General features: G+C 44.0%; 1 protein-coding gene across 1 annotated transcript in view; it reads left to right on the forward strand.

Annotated features, from left to right (window-relative positions):
- Positions 1–12,086, forward strand: part of traf6 (TNF receptor-associated factor 6) — a 52,994-nt gene extending 40,908 nt beyond the window's left edge. The window contains exons 8-10 of the mRNA XM_078548874.1: positions 1,976–2,023; positions 4,710–4,787; positions 9,207–12,086. Coding sequence (XP_078405000.1) covers positions 1,976–2,023; positions 4,710–4,787; positions 9,207–10,133 — 1,053 coding nt within the window. The 3' untranslated portion in view covers positions 10,134–12,086. The remainder of the gene's footprint in view (positions 1–1,975; positions 2,024–4,709; positions 4,788–9,206) is intronic.
- The last annotated feature ends 240 nt before the right edge of the window (positions 12,087–12,326 follow it).

Genomic DNA, 12,326 nt, shown 5'->3' on the forward strand with positions numbered 1-12,326 from the left:
TTAGGGATGCTCAAGAGTCCAGAGTTGGAGGAATGTAGATTCCTTGGAAGGCTGTCAGGCTGGAGGTGATTACAGAAATAGGGAAGGGGCAATGCCATGGAGGGATTTGGAAACAAATTAAATTTTAAAATTGATGCTGTGCTTAACTCAGTTAATGTATGTTGGTGAGCACAGGGCTGAAAGGTGAAATGGAGTGGTGCGAGTTAAGACACAGGCAGCAGAGTTTTGTATGACCTCAACTTTATGCAGGGCCAGCCAGGAGTGTGTTGGAATGGTCATATCTAGAAGTAACAAAGGCTTAGATGAGAGTTTCAACAGCAGATGAGTTGAGGCAGGGGCAGTGTCAGGCAATGTTGTGGAGGATGATCTGAGTGATGGCAAAGATATGTGGTGGGAAGCTCAGTTGGGATCAAGTATGACATCAAGGTTGTCAACGATCTGGTTCAACCTCATTCATTTGCCAAGGAGAAAGATGCAGTCAATGATTAGGGAATGAAGTTTGAAAATAACATCTTTGGTCTTCTCAATATTTAATTGGAAGAAATTTCTGCTCATCCAGTTCTGGATGTCAGGCAAACACTGTGACTGTTGGAGACTTGAGTGATGAGAGTGGTGAGGTAGAGCTGGGTGAGCATTGATTCTGCGTTTTCAGGTAAAGTTGCCGAGGGTAGCATGAAGATGGGAATTAGGAGCGGGCAGAGGATAGATCCTTGGAAAGCAAGAGGTAACCATCCGTGAATGGGAAGTCAAGGCATTGCTGATGATTCTTTGGCTGTGATTGGCTGGATAAGAATGGAACCAGGGCATGCAGTCCCACCCCCCTGGACTAGGGGGAAAGGCGTGGGGGGAGGCAAGTGTGATCAACCACATCAAACAGGCAGGTCAAGAAGGACGAGGACAGATAGGCTGCCATACTCATAATCACTATGATTTCACTAAGAGTGGTTTTGGTACTGTGCCAGTGGCAGAAATAGGGCTGAGTTTAGGATCTGCCAAGATTACTCTGTGATGTTGATACAACCTTGATCCAAACATGAATTAAAGAGCAAGATAAGTGACTGTCCTTGACATCAAGACAGCATCTGATTGTGTATGGCACCAAGGTGCCCTGGTAAAATTGAAGTCAGTGGTGATCAAGGGGAAGACTCTTCACTGGTGGAGTTATTACTAGCACAAAGGAAGATGGGTTGTGGTAGTTGAAGGCCAGTTGTCTCAGCTTCAGGTCATTGCTGCAGGAATCTCATTAGAGCAGTATCTTGGGTTCACCCATCTTCAGCTGCTTCATCAATGACCTTATCTCCATTATAAGGTCAGAAATTGGGATGTTTGCTGATGATTGCATAGTGTTTGGTACCATTCATGATAACTCAGATACCGAAGCAGTCCGAACGCACATGCAGCAATACCTGGACGACTTCAAGGCTTGGGTTGATATGTGGTAAGTAATATTTGCACTACACAAGTGCCAGGCAATGACCATCTCCAACAAAAGAGAATCTAACCACCCCAACCTTGACATTCAATAGCATTAGCATCGCTGAATCCCCCACTATCAACATCCTGGGGTTTACCATTGACCAGAAACTTAACTGGACCAGCCAAATAAATACTGTGGCTTCAAGAGCATGTAAGAGCAATTCTGAGGCTACAATGAGTGATTTGCTCTGACTCACCAGCCTTTCCACCATCAAAGCACAATTGGGGAGTTTGATGGAATATTCTGCACTGATGAGATCAACACTTCTCAAAATTTTTGGGCTGAAGGGCCACGTTTCAAATTTATTAGTAATCGTGGGCTCCCATCTAAATTATGATATTGTATAATACTCAGTTTGAAAGTGTTGCATGTAAAGAGTGTTTTAATAATGCTTTTAAGAAAAGAGATATTTGCAGATATCAGTGAGATGAGCGTACCTGCTTCTCACCTTTGCTTTGATGTTTCACAATGATACCGTAAATTATTCTCCACTTCCAGGCGGGACCTCACTTTATCTTCCTGACCTTGGGGAAAATGTTGCTATGGGTGAGCTTTATATAGTTGTCCATTCTTTGAGTTTAAGTACATTGTACTTGAATATTTAATAAAAGCTCCCCACTCTTAATAAAGGCTGAAATTACCAGGCACCCACCCACCAGCCTTGGTAACTGCGGATCTACTTTGCGATCTTCGTGTCATTCTCAGCGCTCCTTTTTTCACGCTTTCCTCTAAGGTGTGATTGCCAGCTATCCTGTGCTGCATATGGAGTGGCGTACTCTGCTCCTAGCTCAAAGCAAGCCCACCTCACTCTTGCCCTGGGTGATTGCTCACATCCCCCACCCATAAGTCCAGCCTTGCTTGGTAAGTGCTTTCACATTCAATTGCGGATCCCCAAGGGTTTGTAGGCCCCAGTTTGAGAACCACTTGCCTGGATGAATGCCACTGCAACACCCAAACCTTGACACCACCCAGGACAAAGCAACAGCTTGATCGGCACCCATCCACCACCTTAAACATTCACTCGCTAGACCAGCAGCCTACTGTGGCAGCTGTGTGTATCATATGCAAGATGCAACTGCAGCAACTCACCAAGGCTCCTTTGACAGCCCCTTTCAAACCTGCAACCTCTACTGCCGAGAAGGATAAGGTCAGCAGATGGATGGGAACACCACTACCTGTAAGTTCCCCACCAAGTTGCACGCCATCCTGACTTGAAAATACATAGCTGTTCCTTCATCTCTGCCATGTCAAAATCCTAGAATTCCCTGTGTAACAGCACAGTGTTAATGAAGTGACATTTATGCCATGCATGTGCCAGGCATTGACCATCTTCCAATAAGAGAGAATCTAACCATCTCCCCTTGGCATTCAATGGCATTACCATAGCTGAATCCCCCACTATCAACACCTTGGGGGCTACCATTGAACAGAAATTCAACTGGACAAGCCATATAAATACTTTGGTTGCAAGAGTAGGTCAGAGGCAGGGAGTTCTGGGGCAAATAATCCATCTCCTAACTCTCAAAAGCCTGTCCACCATCTACAAGGCACAAGTTGGGAATGTGATGGAATACTCCCCATTTGCCTGGATGAGTGCAGCTCCAACAACACTCAAGAAGCTTGACACGATTCAGGACAAAGCAGCCCACTTGATTGGCACTCCATCCACAAACATTCACTCCCTCAACCACCAACGCACAGTGGCAGCAGTGCTTACCATATACAAGATGCACTGCAGCAACTTGCCCGGTCTTGTTTTACAGCACCTTCAAACCCACAACCTCTACCACCTAGAAGAACAAGAGCAGCAGATGCATGGGAACACCACTGCCTGGAAGTTCCCCTCCAAGCCACATACCGCCCTGACTTGGAAATATATCACTGTTCCTTCACTGCTGGAACTCCCTCCCTAACAGCACTGTGGATGTACCTTATTATTGAGCACACTAACACATTTTTTTCTCTCTCGGATTGAAACTCATTCCAGTCCTGTCTTGTGTTCCTTTCCACCACCACCACCATCCGCCCCCCCACCCCGTGTAAAATGCTACACGTTTTAAGCACCAGAGTATTATGATTCCTAGGGCTCCATATAGTACACAGCCAGAGATCTATCTGTTTGATATGTTGCATCCCTCCCACCTATATTATAATCTTATCAACATAAGTCGCAGCACTCAAATCTGAATACAGGTGTACTGTTTTTTGGGAAAGTTGAGTAGCACAAGTGTTTGGTAGGTGTTTCCTGCTGTTGTCTATGGAATATCCCATTAGTAGCATTGGAGAATGTGACCAAGTTAACTTCTGACTGCAAATAACTCACCTTAAGTGCTGTTGGGTTACCCCTCAGGTAGCCTTGAGTTTGTGAAAGAAGTGGGAGCATTCACAAGTGCGCAGCTATCTGTACGAGTGAGAGTATTCAGGTATTGGTGTGATTGGGTATGCATTGTTGACTTCTCTAGCATAGATATATCTAAGGAGAAAACATATGTGCATGAGGGAGAAAGCAATAGAAAGGTAGCTGATAGGTCAAGCTGAAGTGGTGTGGGAGGAACGTCTCAATCTGATTTATTGGGGCATATCGACCACCTAGTGTTTTATGCGACTGTACATACCAAGATGATCTCAGGTTTGAGTTCTGGTTTATTCTAATCTGGAGCTGATCTGGAGTGGCAATTGGCTTGGGTGGCTCTTGGGTCAGGGGTGGGATAAAATTGTCCAGCGTATATTTAGCAGCTAGTCCATTGAAAAAGTAAGTGCTTTTCAGCATTGCCACTCGCTGCTGATATTGTCATAGTACATGGGCTTTCTATTAATAATCTTTACTGTAAAGCACATTAGATTTTCTTTAACATTACAATGATGGGCCACTGGGTATATTGCTGGTCCATGTATCCAGTTGATTCTTTGACTTTAATTTCAAATCCCTAGATTAGTGATTGTGAGGTTTTCTGTGCCATGGTGGAGGGGAGCAGATTATCTGATTATCTGATCAGCTTGTGGTTGAGGGCATGGATTGTACTGAAAGTAATTTTGGTAGAATCTGCCCAACAGTCCTTCCTGCAGCAGTAGAGGGAGCGGTAGGAAGATGTGGGATGGCGAAGTTCTAGAAGGAAGAGGAACACACCAGAGTAAATCCTTTGGACACTGCACTGCAAACTGATACATTTATCCTCCATTTCTATGCCTCACTTCTTAATTTTTAACTTAAATGCAACCATTTTCTCTACAGATGCCGAATCATTACAACCTGGACTGCCCAAAAGCACCTGTTCCCTGCACATTTAGTGTCTTTGGCTGCCCAGAAAAGGTGAGTCAGTGCCGCAACGTTCCCTGTCATTGTAGAGTCTAATTCAAGGCATTTTTCAAGGGACTAACATAATCCTAATGTCTGTAACTAGTGTAAAATAAATGAGCTATTGCCTCCTCACCCTGATAATTGTACCTCTGTGTTCTAGTTTAGAACAGGAAGTAAGTATGAGTTATGTTAATTTTAAGTGTCATCATTTATTTTAAATGGGTTAGTGGTTATTTAATATAGACAGAGGAGTTTATATAAAAAAAAACCCCGCTCTTTGCACACACAGGAAAATGAAGCACATAAATTATTACATCTTCACTTCTAATACTGATAAACCATGAGCCAAGATACGATATGGATTACTCATAAGATCATAACATAAGAAATAGGAGCGGGAGTAGGCCATTTCCCCCACCCCTCCCCCCACCCCCTGATCCTGGGCTGCCATTCATAAGATCATGGCTAACCTGATTGCGACCTCAACTCCCTTGTTGATCAAAATTCTGTCTAATTCAGTCTTGAATATATTCAATGACCCAGCCTCCACTGCTCTCTGGGGAAGAGATTCCTAAAGATTCGTGACTCTCTGAGAGAAGAAATTCCTCCTCATTTCCATCTTAAATGGGAGACCCCTACTTTTTAAACTGTGCCCCCTAGTTCTAGATTGCCTCACGAGGGGAAACATCCTCTCAGTATCCACCCTGTCAAGTCCCTTCAGAATCTTATATGTTTCAATAAGATCATCTCTTATTCTTCTAAACTGCAATGAGTACAAGCCCAACCTGCTCAATCTTTCCTGTTAAGACAAACCCTTCATCCCAGGTAACAACCTAGTGAATCTTCTGTGAACTGTCTCCAATGCAAGTATATCCCTCCTTTAAATAAGGAGACTGAAACTGTATGCAGTAGTCCTGGTATGGTCTCACCAATGCTCTGTACAGTTGTAGCAATATTTTTTACTTTTGTACTCCATTTCTCTGCAATAAAGGCCAACATTCAATTTGCCTACCTTATTAGCTGTATGCAAGGACATTCAGATCCCTCTGAACAGCAGTATTATGCAGTCTGTCTCCATTCTAAATAATAATCTGCTTTTCTATTGTTCCTACCAAAGTGGGTGATCTCTTATTTTTCCATATTATACTCCATCTGCCAATTTTTTTGCCCACTCACTTAACCTATCTATATCCCTTTGTATATCTCTGTGTCCACCTCACAACTTGTTTTCCTACCTATCTTTGAATGATCAGCAAATTTGCCTGCAACACACTCTAGCCCTTCATCCAAGACATTAATACAGGATTGTAGATAGTTGAGGCCCCAGCATTGATCCCTGTGGCACCCTACTAGTTGCAGTTTGCCAAAAAATACCCATTTATTCCAACTCTGTTTCCTATTAGTCAGCCAATCTTCTATCCATGTGAATGTATTACCCCCAACACCATGAGCTCTTATATAACTAAAATCAAAATACTTCGGAAATCTGAAATAGAAACACAAAATGTTGAAAAAAACTCAACAGGTCTGGCTGCATCTGTGGAGAGAGAAACCGAGAACTCCATGAACTGTATCTTTAGTTATCCTTTATGTAATACCTTATCAAATGTCTTGGAAATCCAAATACACTGCATCTACTGGTTCCCCTTTAACCATCCTACTTGTTACATCCTCAAAGAACTCTAATAAATTTGTCAAACAAAATTTGCCTTTCACAAAACCACAATGACCTGATTGTATTATTATTTTCTAAATGTCCTTCTATTGCTTCCTTAATAATGGATTCCAGCATTTTCCCAATGATGGATGTTAGGTCATCTAGCCTATAGTTTCCTGCTTTCTATCTGCCTCCTGCCTTGAATAGTGATTTTACATTTGCAGTTTTCCATTCCCAGAATCTAGGGATTTTGGAAGATTACAACCAATGCATCCACTATCTCAGCAGCCACTTCTTTTAAGCCCTTAGGATGCTGGCCATCAGGTCCAGGGGACTTGTCAGCCTTTAGTCCCGTTAGTTTTCCTAGCACTTTTTCCCTAGTGAAAGTGATTCTTTTAAGTTCCTCCCTTTTGCCCCTTGATTTTCTACTTTTGTTATTGGGATGTTTTTTGTGCCTTCTGTCATAATCCTAATAGTACCCCTGGGTACCAGTTACTCCTTTATCCCTGATCATTGTACAGTCCTGAGTAATGATTACTCCTGACAATTGTACGTTATATACTTGTCTAGAATAATGATTAGCCCTGATAATTATTTTAATCTATGCATCAGTATAGAATAATTATACATCGGTGCACCAGCAGAGTAATGATTCCTCCTGATAGTTGTACCTCCCTGTACTGGCACAGAATACTAATTACCCTTAATAGTTATTCTGCTTGAATGCACAGATGTATAGTAATTACTCCTTGATAACTGAAAGTCCATGTACCAGCACAGAGTAATGATTACCCCTGAAAGGAGACTTCCATGTAACTAGTTCATCCCTTAATGCCAATAATGGGATGCTCTTCAGCTACAGAGCAAGGGCTGCTTCTGATTGTTGCATGCTCATATGCCAGAACAGGATAAGCAGATTGCTGCTGCCAAGTGAGTCTGTATGCCACAAGAGAGTGAGGAATATTCCTGATGGTAAACCCTTATGCCAGTATCAGTTACTGCTGATAAAGGGATATGGGTGTACCAGGATAGAATGGTTGAAGCTGCAGTTAGACAAACATGTATATTATTGCCAACATTCATTTGGTCCAAATCTGGAGCGGTGTGACCAGACAGGATAAGAGCAAGGATAGAAAAGGAGAATTGACTTGAGTTATAGAAGGAGGTTATGGGGCTTTGCTGAAGCAATATATTATTAAATTTCAGTCTTTCTGTCATTCCCTTTCAGCTGCTGACTCAGTTCAGTGGCTGTATGTAGCAACATTGCATATTCCTAACAACCCTCTGGGTGAAAACATTTCCTCTAACTTCCTCAGTGGTGTGATTGGTAAACCTGGCAGTGTCAAAGAATGAGACACCTGTTGGGGAGGCTCAAAACATTGTGGCAAGTTTGGAGGAAATCCTTGTATATTCCAGGACTGTAGAGGTTATGGAATGAACAGAGCTTGAAGTCACGTCCAGTAACATTGTTGGCTACCCCCAATGCAGTTTATAAAACTATTTACCTCTCTGCCTTGGCAGCTAGAAAGCAAAATGCTGTTTTACCCAACTTTTGTTTTTTTAATTCCTGACGTGGGATGACATTATCACCATCCTGGCAGTTTCCAGTTGTTTTGCAGTTTAATAAGCACACTGGGTGCCCCTTTTTAAAAGCAGTCATTTTGTACCCTTGACTTTGTTACCTCCTGTTCTTTCAATGACTCCCAAGTCACAATGCTCACACCTCAGAGAGTAAGTTTTAAATATGTAGAAAGCTGCACAGTGACATAAAATTAGAGCTAGGTTGTTCAGCAGTAATGTCAAGAAGCACTTATTCACACAAATGGTAGTGGAAATCTGGAGAACACTCCTCTAAAAAGCTGTTGTGACCGGGGTTCAAACGGAAATGTTAAAGCCAAAATTGATTTTTTTTTTTGTTACGGGCCTTGGGGCTTATGGAAGCAAGGCGGTAGATGGGGTTGAGGTACAGATCAGCCATGATTTAACTGAATGGTGCAACAGGCTTTAGGTGCTCAATGGCCTCCTACTGTTCCTGCCATTAAGGTCTCTGCAGTGAGCGGTGAATGTTGAGGCATCTTCTGAAAGTTGATGAGTCTTGAGTGTTGGCAGCACTGCCCTGTTCTCCCTCTCCCAACTCCACCCTGCCTTCCCCATTCCCCCTCCTGCCACCTTATGTTAGGTAAGTCCTGCAGTCCTCACTTCCACCTAAGGCCCCTCAAACTGAAACATAGATTAAGTGCTCTTTCCTCTTGCAGACACTTACTAATCTGCTGTGCGTTTTCAGCATTTTCTGCTTTTTAAAAAAGATTTCTAGTGCTTTCAATCTTTCTCTTAAACTTAATCCCAACAATCATATTTAGATTTTTGGAGTCGTGTTCTCATCCTTGATCTCACTAGCTCTAAGAACCCCTGAGTCTTTCCGTTCCTCCAATTCTGGTCTCTTGAGAATTCCCACTTGCCTTCTCCACACTTCCCAATCCCCATTCATTCGTGACTATGCCTTCAGTTACAAAGCCTCCAAACTCTAAGAGCTGTACCTCTTTTTCCCCCTTTAAGACATTCCTAGCTCTTTAACCAAGCTTTGGTTTTGTCTGTCCTAATACTTCCAAATGTGCTTCACGTCAGATTTTGCCTGATAATTGTCCCTTGGGACATTTTGCTATGTTAAAGGTGCCTTATAAATGTAACTTGCTGCCTTCATCAATAAAATTGATTAAATTTAATGCATGCTGTAGAATGGGGACCTGCTAACATGACTGCTTCAAATTATTCAGATGCAGAGGAACGACCTGGCAATGCACCTACAGGACTACACACAGGCCCACATGCGGATGATGGCCCAAACATTGCGCAGTGTGAGCACGGGACTAAACTCCCAGGTGTCCTGCATTGATATGTTGAGTTCAGAGGTCGACTTCCAGCCAGCAACACTCCCAGGGCCGCTGCAGGCCTCGCACTTGCAGCCATCACCAGGGGCCTCAGCATCATGTGACTGCTCATCTCTAATCCATAACCTGAAGGAGACTGTCCACCAGCTGGAGGGGCGCCTGGTCCGGCAGGATCACCAGATCCGTGAGCTCATTGCCAAAATGGAGACGCAGAGTGGTCAAGTGGGGGAGCTGAAGCGGGGTGTCCGTGCACTGGAGGAGCGCCTCAGTGAGCTGGAGTCCCAGCAGTGCAATGGGATTTTTATCTGGAAGGTGGAAAACTTCAAAGCCCACCTGCAGGCACAAGCAGAGGACCAGCCCGTGGTGCTCCACAGTCCCGGTTTCTACACGGGCAAGCCAGGCTACAAGTTGTGCCTCCGCCTGCACCTGCAGACACCCAGTGCCCAACGCTGCTCCAACTACATATCGCTCTTTGTGCATACCATGCAGGGCGAGTATGACAGCTACCTGTCCTGGCCCTTCCAGGGCACCATCCGGCTCTCTATTCTCGACCAATCCGAGGGCCCCACCAAGCAGAACCACGAGGAGATCATGGAAAGCAAACCCGAGCTGCTGGCCTTCCAGCGGCCCTTCCAGGAGCGCAACCCTAAGGGCTTCGGCTACGTCACCTTCCTGCACCTCAAGGCTCTTAGTCAGCGCATGTATGTGAAAGATGACATGCTGCTGGTCCGCTGTGAGGTCATGACCAGGTCGGATCTGAACTGGATGAGGAAGAATGACTTCCAGTCCCGCTCGACAGAAGGCTGTCTGTGACACTTAGCTGGTGCCGCGCTGCCATTTAATAGCATAACTTTATGTTCTCAGGGCAAGGGCATGGCCTATTACTATATAGCCAGTTAAGTGTGTTACTTTACATTGGGTAAGAGGAAGCCTACTCCCTCCTCCCTCGGTCACTGTCGGCAAAAACAGAATGGCCCATTGTTCTGAGTGCTTAAAAATCATTGGTTACAGACTAGTAATAGTACTGGTAAATCTGAATTGATGTTGCTAGCCATTTATTTACAGAATTTTATTTTCATATTTACATTTAACCACGTTATGATCTACTGTGTCAGTGTGACTAAGATGATTTGTGTCTAATGTACATGATACCACACATTTGTTGTATAATAAACGCGAATGTATATTTTTTTATGCTAGTCGAGCTTAAGGGACACTGGTGCTGGGAAGGGGCTGAATGTGCAAGAGGTTTGTTTCCTGCTCACAGATATGAGAGTTGTTTTCAATCTGATCCACTATCCCCTGCTCAGACAAAAATTGAGTCCACACTTCAGTCCTGCCTTGCAAAGTGCATGTTCCAAGAGCAGAAACCAGGCTTCCTTTTGTGGCCTCATCAGGTTGCAGTTCCAAGTGCCAGAGGCTGGGCCTTTTTTTTCCCATTTTGCCGAGCTGCTTCCTCCTCCTTTCACTGATTTGCTCCCGCTTCTCCTGAAAGCTTGTTTCTGTGCTGGGTGAGTTCCAGGACATGTGCTCGGTACCATTCTTCAGGCCTGAGCCAAGACTGCCCCTCTCCTTGCCCCTCTCCATGCTCCTCTCCTTGCCCCTCTCCATACCCCTCTCCTTGCCCCTCTCCTTGCTTAATATCCACATTTCCAGCAACATTTGCTGAATGTGGTTTACCCTCTGTCTCCTACACCCCATTCCAGGGACATCCCTTCTGTCACTGCTGAAATTGGCTAACTTGGTTTAAGTCTGGCATGGAATATAGGACCTTCCTTAACTTGCTCCAACCTCAGAACAATCAGCATTATTTAAAGAAGAGCATGGGAGTTTTCCTAATATCCTGGTCAACAGTTATCCCTTAACTCCACACCACTTATGAATGACCATACAATCAGTTTTATTTCATTGCTGTTTGTGGGACCTTGCTGTGCATAAAGTGCCTGCCATGTTTCCCTACAATAGAACAGTGAGGGCATTGAAACACTTTGGGAATTTTAAAGGCATAAAAGGTGCTACATAATGGACCTGTCATAGTGTCTTCTGCCTGCCGGTGAAGTGAAAGTGGCTCCAGGTTCATGGGGAGCAGTCAGCTTTGTTTCAGTATAAATGTGCCTCACCCTGGTAAAAGTAGTGGTGACCATATATTTGTTTTCACACAATTTCCCTGACAAAGATCATTACACCGGGGTAAGAAATTCCACACCTTAACCATTCCCATTAATTCTGCACTGTCCTCTGGCCTCTGATTTTTTTTACAAAAGCACCTTCGTTCCTGGCTACTTATCCATCTCGGAATTAAAAACAAATCAGTGGAGTTCCTCCCCAGTGCTGTAGTCAGTGGGTAAAGGCCATGCAAGTCAGTAGGTCAGCAGATTGACAGTCTGCTCTGTACCGAATGAGCTGGGGCAGCGGGGAGATGCTGCAGTTGCCCTGAGCACTTCTGGGCTGGGTTGTGGACAAATCACCAGCCATCTCTTCTATTTACTCCAACTCTAAAGCATCGGAAGCTGGTGAGAACAGCACAGTGCTTTAGCTGAGATGACATTGATGGTTGAATGACCTGTGCAGCCTCCAACAGAGAGAATAAACCCTTGGGGCAAGTGGTCTAAAGCACTTGCCATTCATAAAACAGTACAGCACCAGGCAACATCAGTAGATTGTTAAAAGAAAGAGTTGTTGAATGCTAGCTTGATCAATAGGAGTCGTCTAAGTGAGAGAAAAAAGTATGAGAATAAACTTGTGATTAAAAAAATATGAAAACAATGCAAGTTATGCTTTTGGATATTTTCTACCTTTTTGCCTCAAGTTTCAGCTTGTGTATTTTAGACTACTGTTGGATGAGGAACTTGGGTTCAAACCCCACTCCAGAGTCGTCTTCACATTCAGCATACATCACTTCAGTTCATTACTGAGAAATCGCTGCACTTTTGGGGATTGAAATGCTGAACCAAGGCCCAGCTGCATTGGCAGGTCGAAATAAAAGATCCCATGGCATTATTCAAA

Source organism: Cetorhinus maximus, chromosome 9, assembly GCF_964194155.1.
Source record: "Cetorhinus maximus chromosome 9, sCetMax3.hap1.1, whole genome shotgun sequence".
NCBI lineage: Eukaryota > Metazoa > Chordata > Chondrichthyes > Lamniformes > Cetorhinidae > Cetorhinus > Cetorhinus maximus.